This window comes from Mobula birostris, chromosome 3 (assembly GCF_030028105.1).
Source record: "Mobula birostris isolate sMobBir1 chromosome 3, sMobBir1.hap1, whole genome shotgun sequence".
Lineage (NCBI taxonomy): Eukaryota > Metazoa > Chordata > Chondrichthyes > Myliobatiformes > Myliobatidae > Mobula > Mobula birostris.
In genome coordinates this window covers 195,882,486-195,905,395 of record NC_092372.1, presented here as the reverse complement: position 1 = coordinate 195,905,395, position 22,910 = coordinate 195,882,486, and the positions used below count along the sequence as shown (strand labels likewise).

Sequence of the window (22,910 nt, the reverse complement as noted above, 5' to 3'; positions counted from 1 at the left end):
TTCTGACAAAGATCCACAAGGAAAGTATAACACATATGCGACAAGTATTTGCTAGGTTTTGAATGGAAGCTAGCTCAAAGTGACACACACATTTACTATGACTAGTATTAGTCTATTAACCTGACTCTCCCAAAGTATTTCCTCCATATGTCCACTGGAACTTCCAGTGGAAGGCTGGCATTTATAAGATCCTGACATTCCACCAAGTTTCTCAGGGGCTTTGAGATGCACAAAAGTAAAGTCTCTAACTTTTGTGTCGAAATTTAGGATTTAGAGATGCTTAGCTGAGGTTTCGGTTGGAGAATATAGAGATTTATCAATGCATGGATCACAACTTCTTTGAAAGCTGAAAACATCGTCCTGATGTCCTCTTACTTGTGTTTGAGTGAGGAGTAGTAAAGTGAGGGCAAGAACTCCTGATGAAAGAAATCTTGGAGTAGAATTAATCTTAAAGAGTAACATATCAAACACATGAATTATGTCCCACCCAACACTGAACCACTTAACCTTTTGTTCTGTATTTCAGGTCCAGAATGTTCCAAAAATTTCACGGAGCAAAGTGCAGAGATCAAATCACCTGGGTTTCCTGACAAATACCCAAATAATCTGGAATGCACATATATGATCTTTGCACCAGCCACGGCAGAGATTCTCCTGGAGTTTGAAAGCTTTGACCTGGAACCGGATAGCAATCTACTAGAAGGAATGTTATGCCGCTTTGACAGATTAGAAATTTGGGATGGTTTTCCAGGAGGTAAGAACAGTTTGTATCCCCCAGAAATTCTACTTAGTTTAGCAATCTGAAAACCGGAAGCCACATTTCCAGCAAGGCCCTGATCAGTCATTAAAATCGAGCAAGGTTGTCATTACATAATTCAAGTTGTAATTAGAAAGTTGTTAATAAAACAAGATATTAAACTGGATATTATGGAGCTTATTCATAATCTGCTGGAACATCTGGACTGGAAAACACTGCAAGTTAGAAGTTACCATTTTCATCCAACAGATGTTTTTAAGCATTGGAGGAAGATATGTAGTTGTACTTTACGTACTATCATGATACTGATACAGCTTTGCGGAATGTTGGTGTTTTCTTTCAATAAAGGGAAGTTTTGAATAGCAACAAACAATATTTCTAGTTAAAGCAAAGTAATTTTGTTTTAAAACAATAAACCCCACTTCTCCAAAAGCATTATGTATTTTAATATAAAGAAAAGCAAGGGCAAACTGGAAGAAGATGCAGCAACTTCCATTCCAATAGTTAAGTGCAGACACTTCACCTGCTTTGCTGAGCACCTGTGCTCTGATTGCAATGGCCTCCTTGTGCTTTCGACTGCAAGACACTTCAACTCTCCTCTCCATTCACACCACCCGTTGCTTTATTTTCCACTGCCAGGGTAAGAACAAATGCAAATAAAAGGAACAGCATCTCATATTCCACCTGGGTTGTCCACTAACAATGAATTCTAACATTGTGTTCTCCATTTTCGTAATCACCCATACAAAATGCTGGCGGTCACACTGTATCTTTGGGCTGAGACCCTTCATCAGGACACTTTTTGGTCTTGGTCTGAAACGTCGACTGTTTATTCCTTTCCATAGATGCTGCCTGACCTGCTGAGTCCCTCCAGTATTTTGTATGTGTTACTCTGGATTTCCAGCATCTGCAGAATCTCTTAGGTTCTCCAGTTTTATGTAATCTGCTTCTCCTCTATTCCTTTCTCTCTCCTTCTGATCCAACCAGGTCCTCTCATACACACCCTTCTTTCCAAATCCCATATCCAGTTTCTATCCCTTCTCCCAGCTGATTCCATCTGCTTATCATGTACACACTCTACCTAATGGATCCTCTATCTCCTCCCCTCATTGTTCCCATCTGCCCACCATCCCTCCCACATCTGGTTCTGCTCATCACATTCCTTCCCTATCAGATTCCATAATCTGACGTCCTTTGTTTCCTCCACCATCACCTGCCAGCAGCTGTCACCTTTCCCCCCACCCTCGACGGTCTCCATCTGCCAATTAACCCCTCCCGCACATGGATTGACCTATCCCTTGCCTGCTCTTCCTTGCTCCTGCCCTCCCACCTCTGTGTACAGGCTACTTCCCTTCTACATTCTCAGCCCTGCTGTTGCCTGACCCACTGAGTTCCAGGCTTCCAGCATCTGCAGTCTTTCGTGTCTCTGTCTAAATACTACCGTTACCAAACCTTTCAAGACACCTGAGAACTGTCTAACTAGATAAAATCTTGAGACAATGAGGGCAGATCACCAGACATAAACAAGGAAGAGATTTAATTTCTAAAGTAAGTGAGTGAGCAAGAGGTTTAGAAAGGGAATCTCAGAGTTTGGGCCTGAGTAGCTCCATGGATAGAGTGAAGGAAAGTCAAGAGCTGATAACTTGGAAGAAACAAAAAGAAATGTTTCAGTGGTGTCAAGCATCATTTTATATGCTGAAGATTCAAGGATGAGAGAACAGATGGGCTTAAGTGACTGCGTAGATTTGAGGTTACTGGAAGGAGTTAAAATAGGTGAATTTATGTGAAATGATTTACGTTCTGCCTGGAAATGTCATGGCACATCTTTAGAAAGTGCAGAGACCTATATGAGTAGGTTTCTGTACCTCTTCTCCTCAAGCTATGGTGGGCTATCAAGAAAACGCCTGCAAAAAATGTACCCAGTTATGTGTGATGAGTTGTAATTTCAACACAGTGAAAATTGAAAGGATTGGTGGTGGGGGAGATAGCTTTTTAGGATGGTAATTTGAAGTTGGGAGGCATTAATCATGGAAATACTGATACAGTGGTGTGCTCAGGGATGCTATGAGCAACAGACAGTTCATTAATTTTGAAATAATAGTTCTCCTTTGGATCTCTGTTACTGTGATTTAAAATCTTATGAATTATAGAAATTGCAGCATGAATTTGCTTTATTACTCTTCTGTTGCTGTTAACTCTTCATCTGATGCTACCTTCTCTCATCGATTTCTATGCTCTTCCCTCATATCTTTTAACATGCTTCCTTTTTCAAGAATATATTCAATTGCTTTCTAAATTATGTTAGATTTTCAGCCTCGATAGCTTCTTGTTCTTGTTCTAATAATCCACCACGTTTTATAATTGCTTCTAACAGCTCTCTTTGTTCGTCTAGTGCAAATCTTTGTTGCCAGTTCACCAGCCAGTAGAAACATTTTTCAATTATTTATCCATTCAAAGCCTTTCATTACTCTTCAGTTCAAGAGATGAAAGCCACAATAGTTCAAATATTTTTCAGAACTATAACTTTAATTCCTGGAAACAACAGGAATTCTGCAGATGCTGGAAATTCAAGCAACACACATCAAAGTTGCTGGTGAACGCAGCAGGCCAGGCAGCATCTGTAGGAAGAGGTGCAGTCGACGTTTCAGGCCGAGACCCTTCGTCAGGACTAACTGAAGGAAGAGTGAGTAAGGGATTTGAAAGTGGGAGGGGGAGGGGGAGATCCAAAATGATAGGAGAAGACAGGAGGGGGAGGGATGGAGCCAAGAGCTGGACAGGTGATAGGCAAAAGGGGATACGAGAGGATCATGGGACAGGAGGTCCGGGAAGAAAGACAAGTGGGGGGGGGGACCCAGAGGATGGGCAAGAGGTATATTCAGAGAGACAGAGGGAGAAAAAGGAGAGTGAGAGAAAGAATGTGTGCATAAAAATAAGTAACAGATGGGGTACGAGGGGGAGGTGGGGCCTTAGCGGAAGTTAGAGAAGTCGATGTTCATACAGATGGGGAGCAGTGAGAGAGGGCTTCACTTCTTCGGGAGTTCAGTGAAACCATCTCTCACTGCTCCCCATCTGTAATTTCTTCGGCTCTTCAACTTTTCGACCACACTTTGACTCAGACTTGAACATCGACTTCTCTAACTTCCGCTAAGGCCCCACCTCCCCTTCGTACCCCATCTGTTACTTATTTTTATGCACACATTCTTTCTCTCACTCTCCTTTTTCTCCCTCTGTCCCTCTGAATATACCTCTTGCCCATCCTCTGGGTCCCCACCCCCCCCCCCCATCTTTCTTCCCGGACCTCCTGTCCCATGATCCTCTCATATCCCCTTTTGCCTATCACCTGTCCAGCTCTTGGTTCCATCCCTCCCCCTCCTGTCTTCTCCTATCATTTTGGATCTCCCCCTCCCCCTCCCACTTTCAAATCCCTTACTCACTCTTCCTTCAGTTAGTCCTGACGAAGGGTCTCGGCCTGAAACGTCGACTGCACCTCTTCCTACAGATGCTGCCTGGCCTGCTGCGTTCACCAGCAACTTTGATGTGTGTTACTTTAATTCCTGGTATCATTCTAGTAAATCTTCACTGTGTTCTTTCCTTAGCTCTATATTCCTTGGCACTAATGGAATGGCTTGCATTATTTGAAAGAGCCATTCAGCCTCTTTTCTTGGCTTTCTATTTAATATCCTTATGTATTGATTCCAGGATTCTATAGTTCTGCGACCCACATTTTCATTTTTACAGGTTTATGAATACAGTACCCTCTCTCAGATTTATATTTCCTCATTTTATTAAGTATTGGTTCATACTTATCATGACTATTTTTCTTGTCACAAATATGATCCCGAAGAGACATGACAGGGTAGATGTGGAGATAGTGAGGGAGTTTTGAATGGACAGCATAGTTAAAAGATTAGGCAACGGTCATTTAGGGTTATTGATTTACAGAATTGTATAGTTGGGAAACAGGCCCTTTGGCCCAACTAATCTACCTGAGTTTGACCTATATCCCACTGAACCTTTCCTACCTATGTAATTGTCTAAATATATTTTAAACGTTGTAATTGTAATAGCCACTAAGGATTCCTCTGGCAACTCATTCCATACACCTAGCACCCTTTCTGTGAAAAGGTTGCTCCTCAGGTCTGTTTTAAATCTTTCTCCTTTCAACTTAAAACAATACCCTTTAGTTTTAGACTCCCATACCCTGGGAAAAAGACTGTGACTATTCAGCTTATCTATGTCCCTCAAGATTTCATATGCTTCTGTAACATCACCTCACAGCTTCCAACTCTCATAGGGAAAAATAATTCAGCTTTTCATTATAACTGAAATGCTCCAGTCCAGATAACATCCTCATGAATCTTTTATGCATCATTTCCGCTTAATATCTCTCATCCTTATAAGGACCAGAACAATACTCCAAATATGGTTTCACCAATGACTTGTACATCAACATAATGTCGCAATTGCTTTTCTCATGCCCTGAAAGGTTGTGGAGTCGATGGCTGTGTGAACTGGTACAGAAGGGATGAAGCCTGAGGCAGATCAGCCTGAAACTCCTTCAATTTATTGATGTTTTTATGCTGTTTTCCTAAAATGTGTATCCATGTAAAATCTCTGTTGATGCCATTCCTTTTAAATTTGTTTTCAGCAAATGTTTGTACCCACGTATGAATCATTTGGAAATCAAAAGAGATCCTTGCACAAAACTATGGGACATTGTTGCATACTCCTACATTCCATTTTCCATTGCAAAATGCTAATTGTCTAAAACTGCTATTAACTGAAAGAGTAAATTAGGCAGACTTCAACAAGAAAGTAGGTCAAAATTCAGGAACACCACCGAAGATACTTTTACAAAATTCGCTTGACGGATATTTCTAGGATTAGTACACTTACAATGAATGCATGGTCCGTAGTGGGCAAAAGCAAGGGATCAAACAGTTTTCTAAAATTGCTTTTCTAAAAATAACCTTGAGATAATTTATTTTATTGCAACAATTACTTGCAGAAATTCATTTATTAAGATATCAAATCTTTATCTGAAAGTGCCAGAATCTGCAGCAGTTGCTGTCAAGTAATTTATTTATTGTTCTGATTAAGAAATAATATTTTAGTAATCTTTCAGACACGGTAATTAGCCTCTAAATTGTGCCATAAAGGTAATTTGAACTGTAATGCAGAGAATGTTTGATAACATTAGGCCTTGTTGTCTACTGAATTACCACTTACTTGACTCGTGTGTAGATTGGAATCAAAGGCAATTTGCCCAGTGCCAGTACTCTACCAAGTTAAGTCCTTCCCAACAGCTCAGGCTGGGATTTAAAAGTGGGTTCTTAAGAGATTATGCTAAAACTATGTGCCTGATATTAAAGCCAAGAACAATTGGCAATGAGAAAAATAACCATTTATTTGCAAAGTCAATCAGATTTTCAATAATATATGAATTATTTCAATGCACAGTTAGATTCAGAAAGATAACTTCACAGGTGCTCTTGATTCATTTCTTATCCATTGCAGTGTGTGAGATGTTTATCGAAATAGTGGAAATGCATTTGGAAAATATTAACTGATTGGCATTCCGAAGCTCAACTATTCCCCCTTTGTTTCCTTTACTGACTCTAATATTACAAGAACTGGCACCACATCAGGTGTCAGACCTCAATCCTTTGTCTCCTGAGGCAGCAACCATTTTTGTTCTAGTGCCCACTCAAATAGTTCCACAGAATTGGCAATTTATTCCAGTCCAAAATAAATATTCTCGATAAGCGATACTATAGTGGCAAATTACCAAGAGCTGAGAGCATATTAAAAGGATGGGAGATAGAGGAAGAAGGTCAGTGAATAGATATCTGGAGCGAATGTTCACGTGATGATTTCAGAGACTCATATTTGCACTATACCTCACAGCACTGTATCACAATGTAAACTACATATATTTGATATACTAACAGCTGGCTTGGATCATAGATTTGCACATATGTAACACAATCTCAGTGTTCAGATGACTTTTTAAACTCCTGGAGCAGTTTTCATAGTTTATAAGGTAATCCAACCTCCTCTGTGGAGCTGCAGTTATGGCCTTGTTAAGACATCCAAGTGAGCAATTACAGAGAGAAAGGAAAATAATTCTTGTTTGGATTTTCTGCTGTAATAATAATCAATTTTCAAATCATAATGCCTGTGCTTCTAGAGGAATCACTGCATAAAGCACCAGAGATTTTTATTAAGCAATATGTTTGAAAGAAAATTTCTGTGAGACACAGCTGTTTCTGAGAAAGTGGAAACATCATTTTTAAAAATGTTACCAATTTCCATTTGATATTAAATAACGTAAGATATAATAGGTATCCTATGGTCCTACTCTTCTGCTTTTGGAGCCAGGCAAATCTGCATAGTGTTTTGTTGGGAACTGGTGGAATCCATGAAACCATAAGGATGGAGAGTTGAATCCCTCCCTCTCTGTTTAGTGGTATCAATCCTACTATATTTCTTCTTGTTGTTCTACTAAGATTTAGTATCCTTTTGTTGAGATGAACTGCAAACTTGTTAATAAATGTCAAAAACAGCTGATAAATAATTTGTCCCTAGAAGTATTCCTCGAAGAATCACATAGCAAATTACTCCTCAAAAAACCTGAGAAGTAACAACATTAAAGAGAAATAAAACATAAAAATAGAAATATATGAAGACAGAAAAGTTATTGAGAAAGGAGAGAATCTAGTCTCGTACAAAATAGTAACCGTCAATGAAAAGATATGGAAAGGACAAAAAGTGAGATAAGAATCATAAACAATAAACATATAAACAAAGAAACCATATTTGGCCTGCTATCTCTAGATTACCCATTCCACTGATGTATCACTACATTCATATCTGATCATTTATTCATCATTTTTATTGTAAAATACCTCATTATTCAAAATTATTCAAAAAAAATCAAAAATTGGATAATATACCAATTATTTTTCTTTGAATAGCTGCAAATATAGAGAAGGAAAGTAATGGAGTAAAACAAATGTTACTGACATATAGGGAAGAACAGAAGTAGAAAAAAAAAGTAAAAGAAACATAAAGAGAAATAAGAAGAAAGAAATTAAATGTGTCACTTGTTTGTATATAAAATATTTGTCATTGGCTAAAAGCTGCTGATAATCAACATCTTAGCATCCATCTCAGTTTATTTCGTGTCATCTCGCGCTTTCTCATCAACGAAGTTATCTCAGGCATACATAGCCATGAATGGAATCATTTAAGACTGGCTCCATTCTGAGTGCTGAATCTATTAAGACCAAAAAATCCTTTGGATTTCTTGAACTCTTGGAACCTTGTCAAGAATCTTTTTATTGTGAAGAGATAGTAGATATTCTTGGTTTTTTTAGAATTGAAAGTCAATCACCCAGGGAATTGTGTGTCCAAGCTAGCATGTGTAAAGGTCTCTTTGTCAGTGGCTCAGTACAACCTGCAGAAAGGCACACTCAATAATATAACTCAGAATACAGCACAGAAAATCTTAGAAGCAGATTAATTTCCACAATTTATTCCACGTTAATGCCCAGTTATTTTAGGATCTGGATCAGGTTTGTTATCATCGGCATGTGACGTGAAATTTTTTTTAACTTAGCAGCAGCAGTTCAATACAATACATAATATAGAAGAAAAAAACAAATAAGTAAATCAATTACAGTATACATATATTGACTAGATTAAAAATTGTGCAAAAACAAATAATATTATTAAAAAGTGGGGTGGTGTTCATGGGTTCAATGTCCATTTAGGAATCGGATTGCAGAGGGGAAGAAGCTGTTCCTGAATCGCTGAGGATGTGCCTTCAGGCTTCTGTACCTCCTACCTGATCGTAACAGTGAGAAAAGGGCATGCCCTGGGTGCCAGGGGTCCTTAATAATGGATGCTGCCTTTCTGAGACATCACTCCTTGAAGATGTCCTGAGTACTTTGCAGGCTAGTACCCAAGATGGAGCTGACTAGATTTACAACCCTCTGCAGCTTCTTTCGGTCCTATGCAATAGGCCCCCTCCCCATACCAGACAGTGACGCAGCCTGTCAGAATGCTCTCCACAGTACATCTATAGAAGTTTTTGAGTGTTCTTATTGACATACCAAATCTCTTCAAGTTCCTAATGAAGTATAGTCGCTGCCTTGCCTTCTTTATAGCTGCATCGATATGTTGGGACCAGGTTAGATCCTCAGAGATCTTGACACCCAGGAACTTGAAGCTGCTCACTCTCTCCACTTCTGACCCTTCTATGAGGATTGGTATGTGTTCCTTCGTCTTACCCTTCCTGAAGTCCACAATCAGCTCTTTTGTCTAACTGACATTGAGTGCAAGGTTGTGCTGTGGCACCACTCCACTAGTTGGCATATCTCACTCCTGTACACCCTCTCATCTCCATCTGAGATTCTACCAGCAATGGTTGTATCATCAGCAAATTTACAGATGGTATTTGAGCTATGCCTAGCCACATTGTCATGGGTATAGAGTAGTAGAGCAGAGCAGTGAGCTGAGCATACACCCCTGAGGTGCACCAGTGTTGACGAGGAGGAGATATCACCAATCCACAGAGATTGTGGTCTTCTGGTTTGGAAGTCGAGGATCCAATCACAGAGGGAGGTAGAGGCTCTGGTTCTGTAACTTCTCAATCAGGATTGTGGGAATGATGGTGTTAAATGCTGAGCTAGAGTTGATGAACAGCATCTTGATATAGGTGTCTGCATTGTCCAGGTTTTCTAAGGCTGGGTGAAGAACCATTAAGATTGCATCTGCTATTGACCTATTGTGGCGATAGGCAAATTTCAGTGGGTCCAGGTCCTTGCTGGGGCAGGAGTTCAGTCTAGTCATGACCAACCTCTTGAAACATTTCATCACTGTAGATGTGAGTGCTACTGGGTGATAGTCAGTAAGGTAGCCCACATTCTTCTTCTAACTAAGTAAACTAACTAACGTAATTTCACAAAGTAAAATTAGTCTTGAAAATTAAATTATTTCATGTTTGCATGATATTTGCTCTTATGAGGAAACTGCTCTGGTATGACTTGCAGGCTGAGTCAGTTGTTAATGTGTCCAATGTGAGGGGTGAGGAAGGGTAGGAGGGGGTGTGAGGAGTGGGTCACCACTATTGGGTTGCAGTCTGCCTGCTCCTCCATTTGATGACACATTTAGTACAGCTCTTGGAACACTCTCAGATCTTGATTTGCAAAACTGTTATATTTATAAGATATTAGTTTCTAGTTTAGCAGGTAGCATAATTACAGGGGAGATTGGCTGTGAGTAATCACAATCCCGAATTGTCTCCTTTTCTCCACAAGCTAATGTTTAAGTTATTTTTTTTTCCTCCTGAACTGTGTACTCCAATTTATGAATAATTCAATCTTCTTGGCTCCATTTATCGTACTGCAATCCTCTATTAAAATCATCCTACTGCCGGTGTGTGCTTGATCGAGCCAGTGCTCATAGTTGGCCCTCAGGTTAATGCTGTGGCCCTTCTTACCTGCTACACTACCTACAGGATACATGCTGTACATGTCCTAAAGTGGGAGCCAGCAGGGAGTGGAAACCAGGCTTCAGAACGTGGAGCCTGATGCTCTATCGCAGTACCAGCAATGCTATCTGATTGACATTTTTGGGGGATCGAGGAGTGATGCTGGGTTGGAGCCTAGTATGAGGCAGTCTCATCCTCCGTACCTTCTCCTCATATGCTCCCTCTGTTTGCCCGTCTTACCATGACCAATGATATTAACCAGCCTGATGCACTATTTAAAACCTCTGTGTTTTTAATCGCAGTTTACAATATCTGAAAATCAGTCAAAGCACCATTGTGTAATGAAGACAATACAAATGAGCAGCATGATAGCATAATTGTTAGCACAATCACTTTACGGCACCAGTTGAAGTTGAGTGAAGTTATCCCCTTTGGTTCAAGAGTCTGATGGTTGAGGGTACTAACTGTTCCTGAACCTGGTGGTATAAGTTCTGCGGTCTGTGTACCTTCTTCCTGATGGCAGCAGCGAGAAAAGAGCATGTCCTGAGTGGTGGGGGTCCCTGAAGATGGATGCTTTCTTGTGACAGTGTTTCATGTAGATGTGCTTAATAGTGGGGAGGGCTTTACCCGTGATGAACTGGGCTGTATCCACTACATTATGTAGGATTTTCTATTCAAGGGTATTGGTGTTTCCATACCAGTCTGTGATGCAGCCAGTCAATATACTCTCCAGCACATATTTATAGAAGATGGTCAGAGTTTTAGATGTCATGCCAAATCTCCGCAATCTCGTAAGGAAGTAGAGATACTGCCATGCTTTCTTCATAATTGCACCTACATGCTGGGCCCAGGTCCTCCAAAATAAATACACTGAGGAATTTAAAGTTGCTGACCCTTTCCACCTCTGATTCCGTAATGACGTTCTTCTGAACACCACAGCTGGATCTGTCTCCACTTGTCCTTTCAACACCCACGTTAACTAAAGTTCTTATGTATGACACTTTTGGCTCCATTATCACTTACATTCTATTCTTTGGTTCTTGATGCGACAGGAACAATTTTTTTCTTCACTCTGGTAGGTTGAAGAGTCTGTTTCTGTGCTGTATGTCTCTATGACTCTAACCAGATCCCCACTGAAACTCCTCTGTTACAAGAGAACAATCCCAGCTTCTCCAATCTACCCAGACAACTAGTACTCATTCCATTTACTCTCTTCTCCACTTGCTCTGAGGCCTTCACGTTTTTGTACAATGTGACACCCAAAATCTGACACATTGCTCTAGTCTTGTAGGTCAGCTAGTGAATTACAAGTGTTCCTCTTTAGTTCCTGTCGTCTTTTCCTCAGGATCCTACATGCTTTAACTATTTTCTCAGCCTACCCTGTCATGGCCAGAATTTTATGCACTTACACCTGTATCTTTCTGTCTTGAACCCTGTTTAAAATATGCCCTTCATTCTTCCTATAAAATACATTTTTCTCCGTTGATATACCCAAAGTAAAGCAATGGTCCTTGTAGTACCCCAAGGCAACACCAATTTAGGTGTTTTCTTGTCCAAAAAAAACCCATTCATTACTATTCTGTTTTCAGTCACAAAGCCAACTCTTCAACTATGCTGCTCAATACCTTTCATTCTGTGCCTTTCCCTCATCATATCTATCTGACACATCATTAGAAAACTGATGAAAGATAAATCAAATGATTTTTCTTGGTTTCAGTATAGTTATTGATAAAACATGACACTAGAGCCTTTCGGCTCAATTGGTCATCTCCTCATTGAATATCAGCTAACTGCGCAATTTTGAATATGATGATTTTGAATAAGATAATTCCAGCCTCCAGAAATGGCAGGCCTTTTCTTGCAACTGTTTTTGGCTGCCAATGTGTGCAAAGATTTTGTCCATTTTTACCAGATGTTCGCAAGTGTTTTGGTACCATCACTACCTTCAAATGTGTTGGTATAATCATTGTACTCAGTTTGACAAAGACTGTAGCATGTGAGAAAGCCGGGCTGAAGGTCTTCTCCTTTTTGTACTTAGTTCTTTTTTTAAGGTTTCATGCATTCATCTCTATGTCAGACTGAAGGAGAAATTTCATAACATCAATTGATCAGCCACTGACTGTTGCTATAGAAATTCTCAGGATTGTAGTTGTGGGGATTTCCTCTTTACAACAAAAGAATGAACAAATACAAACTCCCCTTTTTGTCACAGAAGCACCGGTTGCCCAGGTGATCACGACTGAGTCAGTCACTGAAAATCCTCCGAAGGTTATTCCGTTTAAAACAGGAGTAGTTACTGAGATTACAACCTTTACAGTTTAAAAAACAGGGGAAAGGTACTAAAAGCAATAAAAATAGATTGGCACAAGGTAAGCCATTAAAGATTGTTAACCCGCATCACATGCAATAATTAATTGTGATCAAGCTGACACTTTTTTCCACATCTGAGAAAGTCCAACACCATTGTAGATTCATAATCCATTTTAAAATCAGGAGCAACGGTGCTGCTCTTATGTTCTATTGTTTCCTTGCATTGCTTGGAGAAGACGAGGGTCCCTGGAGTGAAGTATTTCAGGCAGCAGACCATACCTTATAATATGGTGGCAGGAACCCCTGCTGATTCGCTGTATTGAAGTGCATTGGTAATTGCTTGGTATTACAGACCAGTGGTTAGGAGGATTGTTTTCTTTTCTTAAAACCATCTCCCAATTGTTTTTGATACACAAGTTAAAAAATGTAATTTGTAATAGCCCTCTTGCTATGAGATTTTGATGCATTGTGGTATGTCCATCCATAATATGCAGCCCCAGAACTCCCTGCAGCAAACAAAGGATCCCAATAAACACCAAATAACTCTGCTGACTAAAATGGTTTTTCTAATGTAACATTAGAAAATCATGTTCAGATTGTTTCCATGTAATGGAATCAGCAACACAAGTAGAGTGAGCACTTTGAACAACTTGACATCATGGTGCTGTTTGTAAGAAATGTAGCCTTTCTTGCTCGAAGCTGTATAATAAATAGAATATTTCATGATATTCAAAACAAGAATAAAAACAGTGGGAGACGCTGATTGTCGTTGTTTCTGTGCGTCAGCACAGATTCTGACTGAGAAGCAAATTTTCAAAACACTGAGTGATCAGCTACTGATTGTTGCTATGGAAATTCTCACTGGGGGTGAAATACCGCTTTTTTAACAGAAGAATGAAAGTACCTCTGTTTTTTCTTTAATTAAAGACTAACATATCACTGCATTCACAGAAATTGCTCGTTCCACATTTTTATGTCCTTAGATTATGATGAAAAACAAACACTCTGCTAATTTCCTTTATTTATTAACAAGAGGAAGTCCAGGTCTCCAGCCACCCCCACTGCTTTTATTCTTGCTCTGAATGTCATGAAATATTCTGTTTGTTGTACAGTTGCAAGCAGAAAAGCTACATTTCTTAGAAGCAGTTCAGCCATGACCTCATGTTCAAGGTTCTTGATCCAATTGGGTTGTTGATTCCATCACACTTCAACAGTCTGGACATGATTTGCTAAAATATGACATTAGAGGTAAATATTAAAAAAAAATGATAACAGCCACAAACCTGATGGGACCAATATCTGTCCTGTACAATTGGCAAGTAGAATTCATGAATATTCTATGAGGATATTGTAGATTGGATCACATGTGGCCCCTCACTATATATTATGATATAATGTCTGAAATAACTCATTGATGCCAGTGCATCGGTGGAGCGGAAGTCAACGTCCTTACTCTTTCTTTTGAAATGGAGTCTAAATTTACAGCAGCCTCAGGTTTTATGGAACAGATAGAAGACTGTCAACTTAATCATAATTGATTAGTGCAAGTGAGGTAGGTAAGTATCACCAATGGCTTGTCCATGCTAATACATTCTTATTGTTCTTCAGTGCTTTTCATTTGCCTTTAATACACGCACAGTTAGTAATCTGCACTCTATAACATTAATTAATTTTAAGAGAAATGGAAAGAATGTTTATGCGAATGCTTTTATTAATGTCACAATGCATGCTTTCAATTCATTAAAGGCCATAGGCTCTAGGTAGGACAGCTGGTTTTAAGTGACAAACCAAATCTTCTCAAACTCCTAATAAGACATGGCCACTGTCTTACCTTCTCCATAGCTGTATCGATATGTTGGGACCAGGTTAGACCCTCAGAGATCTTGACACCAGGAACTTGAACTTGCTCACACTCTCCACTCCTGATCCCTCCATGAGGATTGGTTCAGGTTCCCTCGTCTTATCCTTCCAGAAGGCCATATTCAGCTCTTTGGTCTTACTGACATTGAGTACAAGGTTATTGCTCCGACACCACCCAACTAGCTGGTATATCTCACTCCTGTACTCCCTCTCATCTCCATTTGAGATTCTACCAACAATGGTTGAATCATTAGCAAACTTATGGATGGCATTTGAGCTATACCTAGCCACACAGTCATGGGTATATAGAGAGTAAAGCAGTGTGCTAAGCACACATCTCTGAGGTGCACCAGTGTTATCGTCAACAAGGAGGAGGTATTATTATCAATCTGCACAGATTGTGGTCTTCCAATTAGGAAATCAAAGATCTAGTTGCAGAGGGAGGTACAGAGGCCAAGGTTCTGTAACTTATAAAAAAGGATCAAGTCTAAAGATTCCCCTGAAGAGATTTTTTTTCAAATTATATTTTATAAAAACTGTTGGCTTAACCCTGTGCTGTTTTGCAACTTCTTGTCCTCTCCTGATTTCATAATTACGTGTCATTAATACACAAAGAACTGCTAATCCAAATTTGTGAAATAGACGCGAACAGAATGCTACATATGATCTAGAATGCAGCCTTCATACGCATACAATGCATTGTAACTGAGCAGGCAGAAGAAATTTTAGTTAACATGAACAATTAAGAATTGGGAATCATTTGAATACATCAAGCATTGAGTGCTTGAGCTTAATGTTGATCCACGCTCTATTTCAGCCTTCTCTTTAACCTTCTATTTCCAGAGTTCCACCAACAAGTTTGCCACTTTTAATAAAAGATGAAATTCTGGTCACTCCTACAGACTTTTCTCTTTCCAGCAGCCACTTGATCATTTTCAAACAATACGGACCTGTCCAAAGGCAATATTTTAATAGTAATATATTACTAATGTGTTGTCATTGACTCTCCATAGTGGGAACTCTGTATCGTTCCAGAACTGAGCTTCATTGCCCCTTTCAGTTTCCAATAAATAGAAATACTTGCTTCTTTTGTTGGGGAGCGGGTGGAAGGGTTGATCTTGCGAAAGCGGGATTTTAATTTCTGCTAAAAGTTTGCTTTTAAAATTACTTGAATGGCCTTACCTAAAAGAATGCAAGGTCACTCATTTTGCAGGTTGCCTGCCAAAACAGCTCAGACAAATCCTGTTTGCAAGCACCAAGTGCATTTTTGACACGCCTTTGAACTGTATACAAAATAAACACAACTGGCATTGTTGAAGTGGCTTTCTTTGATATTCGTTGTAAAGTGCATATGTAGGGCAATGATATCACCATGTCCCATGGTCACGTAACAAGATGTGGCCAGACATATGACATTGTTTTCGTGAAAGTTGAAGTAGACAACAATGAAAATCTTGTTTTAGCTATCGCCAAAAATGCTCCCAGTAAGAATACTTTGTCCATTTTGTATGGGCTAATTTGGCTGAGACACAGAAGTTTAGTAACAAAAATTGGAATGAATGCAGCTGTTTGAACTGAAGCATAGAACAAGTCCTAACTGCTGACAGAGCTTTCAAAACACTAATAGACTTCAATTAAGAATAAAACATTGCCAGGGATTAGAAATAGTTTCAAGACGCAATCAAAAGTTTGATAATGAATGCCACAAAATAAAAGAAGCCACTTTCTTGCTTTTTGGCAGTTACACAACTTTTCAAAAGTAGCTGCTGACATTTGTAAAGCAGAGAGAGGGCAAGGAGGTCTTGTCTTTGCTACTTATCACACAACTCAGTCAGACAACAATGTGATGAAAAATGTAATATTGGCATTTATTTCAAGGGAAGTAGAATATAAAAGCAAGGAGATAATGTCGAGCCTCTGTAAGACACTTGCCAGGCTGCACTTGGAGTATTGTCAACAGTTTTGGGCCCCATATCTCAGAAAGGATGTGTTATCATTGGTGAGAGTAGGAGGAGGTTCATGAGGATGATTCTGCGAAATGAAGGGGTTAACATATGAGGAGTGTTTGGGAGCTTGGGGCCTGTACTCACTGGAACTTAGAAGAATGTGGGGGATCTCATTGAAACCTATCGAATGCTGAAAGGACTAGACAGGGTGGCTGTGGAGAGGAAGTTTCCTATTGTGGGGGTATCCAGAACTAGGGGGCATAGCCTTCAAATTGAGGGGCAACCTTTTGGAACAGAGATGAGGAGGATTTTATTTTAGCCAGAGAATAGTAAATCTGTGGAATGCTGTGCCACAGACTGCAGAGGAGGCCAAGTCCGTGTATATATTTAAGGCAGAAGTTGATCATTTCCTGATCAGTCAGGGCATCAAAGGATATGGCGAGAAGGCAGGTGTATGGGGTGAGTGGGATCTGCGATCAGCCGTGATGAAATGGCAGTGCAGACTCGATGGGCTGAATGGCCTAATTCTGCTCCTATGTCTCATGATCTTATGGTCTAACAATTCTAATTTTTGATCATTGCACAGCACAAATATAAATTAAATTGTGATTGGATTATTTTAAAGAATTGAATTACAATTTAAGGTTGATGTATGTATTTTATTTACCAAGACAAGGAATAAAACAGGAGTGAAGAGAGTTGAAAGCAGTTTGAGGACATTGGAGGAGGGTTGATGTTATTTGAAATGAAAACAGAAAATGCTGGAGATATTTGTCAGCCAGGCAGTATCTCTGGGCAAAGGAACAGAAATAAGGTTTTAGTTTGAAGATCTTCCATGTTCTAATGGATCATCAATGAACCCAGTTGCTTGTCCTACTGAGCATTTCTAGCATTTTCTGTTTTTATAGCAGATTTTCAGTATATAGTGTTTTTCATATTGATTGTTTTTGATTGATCTCATTACAGAATATTACAAACTGACTGAAAATACAAGAGTTTTACTCTGAATTCTTCTGAAATGTATTTCAGCTTTTCAGAGTTTGCCACTCAATTTTCAGACCCAGGGTAAAGAGCTCTCTATTTCAAGTTATCTTCACCATGTGGTACTATTCCAGTGCAAGGGGATCGACATTTAATAATGAGAAAATGATACCACAAAAATGAAGTAGGGGAGGGAGAATATGGATTCCAAAAGTCTCAAAAGTTGAAGCGAAGTGTGAAGTAATGTCATTAGGAACATTTATTTTCTACAACTTTTTGCCCTAATGAGCTTTCAAAGTGTTGCCTTGAAAATTAATTGCTCATGTTATTACAGTTGACCTGTTGACAAACATGACGGTCAATTTTCACTTAGTAAGATGAATGAGGCAAACAGGCTGTGAGACAGAAATACCCCGAGGATTCAATTGGTAACAACTATATTTTTATTGGAGAATTTTGGAGGATGGCGATATTTTACACCAACCTCAATGAGCAGATGAAATCCTGATTTTACGACCTGAAAAATAGAATCTCAGCAATACTACAGACATTGGATAATGTCCTGAAATGTCCCACACAATCATGAAGTGAAGTTTTAATAATGATTAGATTTCTTTGTCACATGTACAATGAAACATTGAAACATTGAAACATACGGTGAAATGCATCATTTGTGTCAACAACCAACGCAGTCTGAGGATGTGCTGAAGGCAGCCTGAAAGAATCGCCACGCTTCTGGCCCAACATACCCTTAGAATTGTGAGAATTGTGGGAATTGTGGGATGAAACTGGAGGACCCAGGAGAAACCCACGTGGTCATAGAGAGAACATACAAACTCTTTACAGACACTGGCAGGAATTGAACCCACATCACTGCACTGTAAAGCATTAGGCTAAACACTCAAACAACAGGAATTCCGCAGATACTGGAAATTCAAGCACAAAATGTTCAAGTCTGAGTCAAAGTGTGGTCGAAAAGTTGAAGAGCCGAAGAAATTACAGATGGGGAGCAGTGAGAGATGGTTTCACTGAACTCCCGAAGAAGTGAAGCCCTCTCTCACTGCTCCCCATCTGTATGAACATCGACTTCTCTAACTTCCGCTAAGGCCCCACCTCCCCCTCGTACCCCATCTGTTACTTATTTTTATGCACACATTCTTTCTCTCACTCTCCTTTTTCTCCCTCTGTCTCTCTGAATATACCTCTTGCCCATCCTCTGGGTCCCCCCCCCCACTTGTCTTTCTTCCCGGACCTCCTGTCCCATGATCCTCTCATATCCCCTTTTGCCTATCACCTGTCCAGCTCTTGGTTCCATCCCTCCCCCTCCTGTCTTCTCCTATCATTTTGGATCTCCCCCTCCCCCTCCCACTTTCAAATCCCTTACTCACTCTTCCTTCAGTTAGTCCTGACGAAGGGTCTCGGCCTGAAACGTCGACTGCACCTCTTCCTAGAGATGCTGCCTGGCCTGCTGCATTCACCAGCAACTTTAATGTGTGAGACTAAACACTGTTCTCATTCTGTCCTCTTCTGAGTTCAGAGAAGATGCTGTTACCTTAATACCAAGCAGATACATGAGTGGATTTCCAGGTGTTTTTCCAAAACTGGTTGCATTAGTTTAAATCTGTTTTTTTCTTATTCGTATTTTAGTCTGTCCAATATTTTACATATGTCAGTTTTCAATTTTATTAGCTATATTTCTGTCCAAGTACTCAATCTAAAGATCCATATGTTTCACTTAAGATTGAACCTGAATGAAAATACTGATAGCCAGTACAAAAGTGCTTTACAAAAGTATCTTAATATGCCAGTTAACGTGGTTTAGAAGACGTAGGTTTTGTGTCATCAGTGGAAGAATTTTTCCCGAAGTATGTATCAAGCCTTTCTGACAGGGAGAAGGTATTTCGTATTCTATGCCTTAACTTCTGAAAGGTCTTTGATAAATTACTGCATGGGAGACTAAGCTCAGTCAGTTTCAAGGGTAGGACACAAGCCTGAATTCACAACTGGGTAATGGAAAAGAAGTAGAGAAGTCCCAAGGGCCGATGCTTGATTCTCTTCTACTAATGGTGTATCGAAATGATTTGTAAAGTAATTAATTTCGCATGTCACACATTTGGGGGGTGGGGGGATGGGGTGATGTGCAAGGAAGGCAGTGGGAATAGAGGAGGCAACTGAAAACGTACAAGGAGAAATTGACAAAATTGCTGATCAGTCATGAATAAAGTTTAAAATGCAAATTGCAATGTACCACATCTTGGAAAGAAGAGTGGGTTGATTACTTTGCTTTAACTGGCCTTGAAGTCACCCTCCATTTCCTGCTTGGTTGCCCCTATAATTTGATTTCAATACCACCATTTTTTGGCTATAGTTATTTGTCCTCCTGACTCACATGAGAGTCCTGTGCATTAATATGGCCCCATAATATTAATAAAATCCAAACTGCATTGAAAGTGATGTCAGAGCAAAGAAACTTGCACTTGCCAGAATAAATCAGTTCAGCAGCTAATGAGAGGTCAAAGACCTCTTTAGGTTAGTGGAAAAATGTCCTCTGCACGAGCTAGAAGAATTGCCGTGCTCCTATTAAGTCTCTTAGTGTCATGGACTACATTCAACAGGTTTTAATTATTCCCATCTTGCTGCAAGACTTTAACCAGATAGTACTGTTAAAACCAGACTCTCTAAAGGCAGTGTTAAATAAATGCTATGAAATGCTTCCCATTGAATATCATCTCTCATTGTGCTAAGCACAATGTTCAAAAAGGCATTACGATCGTTAAAACTCTATTCATGTAGTTGGAATGAAAAGACTAAAAGTTCTAACGAGATTAAGTCCCATGCAAATACTTCTAGGTTAAATGTTTCTGTGTTTCAACTGACTTGGAGATTAGCAAAATGTACAGTAGAGAATGTTTTATTATAAAAGACATGAAAAGAACCAGAGGCTACAGTCTGTAACTCATCAGCAATCATTTCTTCATTATAATTACGCTCTCCAGTCATTGATATTTACTGCTTTTCCTTGTGATATGAGAGCTGATTGAGGAGATAGAATACATCATGTCTTCCTATTCAGCCATGATCCTTTAAACCAGGGGCTCCCAACTTGGAGTTCAAAAACCCCTTGCTTAATGGTATTAGTCCATGGCATTTAAAAGTGTTTGGAACCACTGCTTTAGACAAACTCCTTCAATAGTTCAATAAATAAAATCTAATCTTAGTTTGTGAAAAACGCTGTCAATTTGTGTATCTTTTTCATACATCATTTTTTTCTTATATTGATGTCAACAGAATCTCAAATATGTTTTATATCTAAAATATCAAATCAGTTATTGAAATTATTGGAAATGAAAATTGACAGCTGGTATAGGTAGCTTCCCCTCATGTTTTCAAAATTTAAAATGACATCATGTTTTGCACTGCAGTATCACAATTGTTTCAAAAATACTCTTATTTATTTAGGGGATATGGGAACATAGAACATAGTACAGCACAGTACAGGCCCTTCGGCCCACAATGTTGTGCCGACCCTCAAACCCTGCCTCCTATATAAGCCCCCACCTTAAATTCCTCCATATACCTGTCTAGTAGTCTCTTAAACTTCACCAGTGTATCTGCCTCCACCACTGACTCAGGCAGTGCATTCCACGCACCAACAACTCTCTGAGTAAAAAACCTTCCTCTAATATCCCCCTTGAACTTCCCACCCCTTAAAGCCATGTCCTCTTGTATTGAGCAGTGGTGCCCTGGAGAAGAGGCACTGGCTATCCACTCTATCTTTTCCTCTTATTATCTTGTACACCTCTATCATGTCTCCTCTCATCCTCCTTCTCTCTAAAGAGTAAAGGCCTAGCTCCCTTAATCTCTGATCATAATGCATACTCTCTAAACCAGGCAGCATCCTGGTAAATCTCCTCTGTACCCTTTCCAATGCTTCCACATCCTTCCTATAGTGAGGTGACCAGAACTGGACACAGTACTCCAACTGTGGCCTAACCAGAGTTTTATAGAGCTGCACCATTACATCGCGATTCTTAAACTCTATCCCTCGACTTATGAAAGCTAACACCCCATAAGCTTTCTTAACTACCCTATCCACCTGTGAGGCAACTTTCAGGGATCTGTGGACATGTACCCCGAGATCCCTCTGCTCCTCCACACTACCAAGTATCCTGCCATTTACTTTGTACTCTGCCTTGGAGTTTGTCCTTCCAAAGTGTACCACCTCACACTTCTCCGGGTTGAACTCCATCTGCCACTTCTCAGCCCACTTCTGCATCCTATCAATGTCTCTCTGCAATCTTTGACAATCCTCTACACTATCTACAACACCACCAACCTTTGTGTCGTCTGCAAACTTGCCAACCCACCCTTCTACCCCCATATCCAGGTTGTTAATAAAAATCACGAAAAGTAGAGGTCCCAGAACAGATCCTTATGGGACACCACTAGTCACAATCCTCCAATCTGAATGTACTCCCTCCACCACCACCCTCTGCCTTCTGCAGGCAAGCCAATTCTGAATCCACCTGGCCAAACTCCCCTGGATCCCATGCCTTCTAACTTTCTAAATAAGCCTACCGTGTGGAACCTTGTCAAATGCCTTACTAAAATCCATATAGATCACATCCACTGCACTACCCTCATCTATATGCCTGGGTTACCTCCTCAAAGAACTCTATCAGGCTTGTTAGACACGATCTGCCCTTCACAAAGCCATGCTGACTGTCCCTGATCAGACCATGATTCTCTAAATGCCTATAGATCCTATCTCTAAGAATCTTTTCCAACAGCTTTCCCACCACAGACGTAAGGCACACTGGTCTATAATTACTCGGACTATCCCTACTACCTTTTTTGAACAAGGGGACAGCATTCGCCTCCCTCCAATCCTCCGGTACTATTCCCATGGACAACGAGGACATAAAGATCCTAACCAGAGGCTTAGCAATCTCTTCTCTCGCCTCGTGGAGCAGCCTGGGGAACACCTCCTCTCCCTTAATATCAACATGCTCCAGAACACCAACCTCACTCATATTGTCCTCACCATCATCAAGTTCCCTCTCATTGGTGAATACCGAAGAGAAGTATTCATTGAGGACCTCGCTCACTTCCATAACCTCCAGGCACATCTTCCCACCTTTATCTCTAATCGGTCCTACCTTCATTCCTGTCATCCTTTTTTTCTTCACATAATTGAAGAATGCCTTGGGGTTTTCCTTTTCCCTACTCACCAAGGCCTTCTCATGCCCCCTTCTTGCTCTTCTCAGCCCCTTCTTAAGCTCTTTTCTTGCTTCCCTGTATTCCTCAATAGACCAATCTGATCCTTGCTTCCTAAACCTCATGTATGCTGCCTTCTTCCACCTGACTAGATTTTCCACCTCACTTGTCAACCATGGTTCCTTCACCCTACCATTCTTTATCTTCCTCACCGGGACAAATTTATCCCTAACATCACGCAAGAGATCTCTAAACATTGACCACATGTCCATAGTACATTTCCCTGCAAAACATCATCCCAATTCACACCCGCAAGTTCTAGCCTTATAGCCTCATAATTTGC

The 22,910-nt window shown here is 40.0% G+C and overlaps 1 protein-coding gene across 4 annotated transcripts in view; it reads left to right on the top strand.

The window, feature by feature from the left end:
- The window catches only part of nrp1a (neuropilin 1a), a 195,539-nt gene that overhangs the window by 63,837 nt on the left and 108,792 nt on the right, over positions 1-22,910 (top strand). For all 4 annotated transcript variants that reach the window (XM_072253978.1, XM_072253977.1, XM_072253976.1 and 1 more), the window contains one exon: positions 527-754. In XM_072253978.1, coding sequence (XP_072110079.1) covers positions 527-754 — 228 coding nt within the window. The remainder of the gene's footprint in view (positions 1-526; positions 755-22,910) is intronic.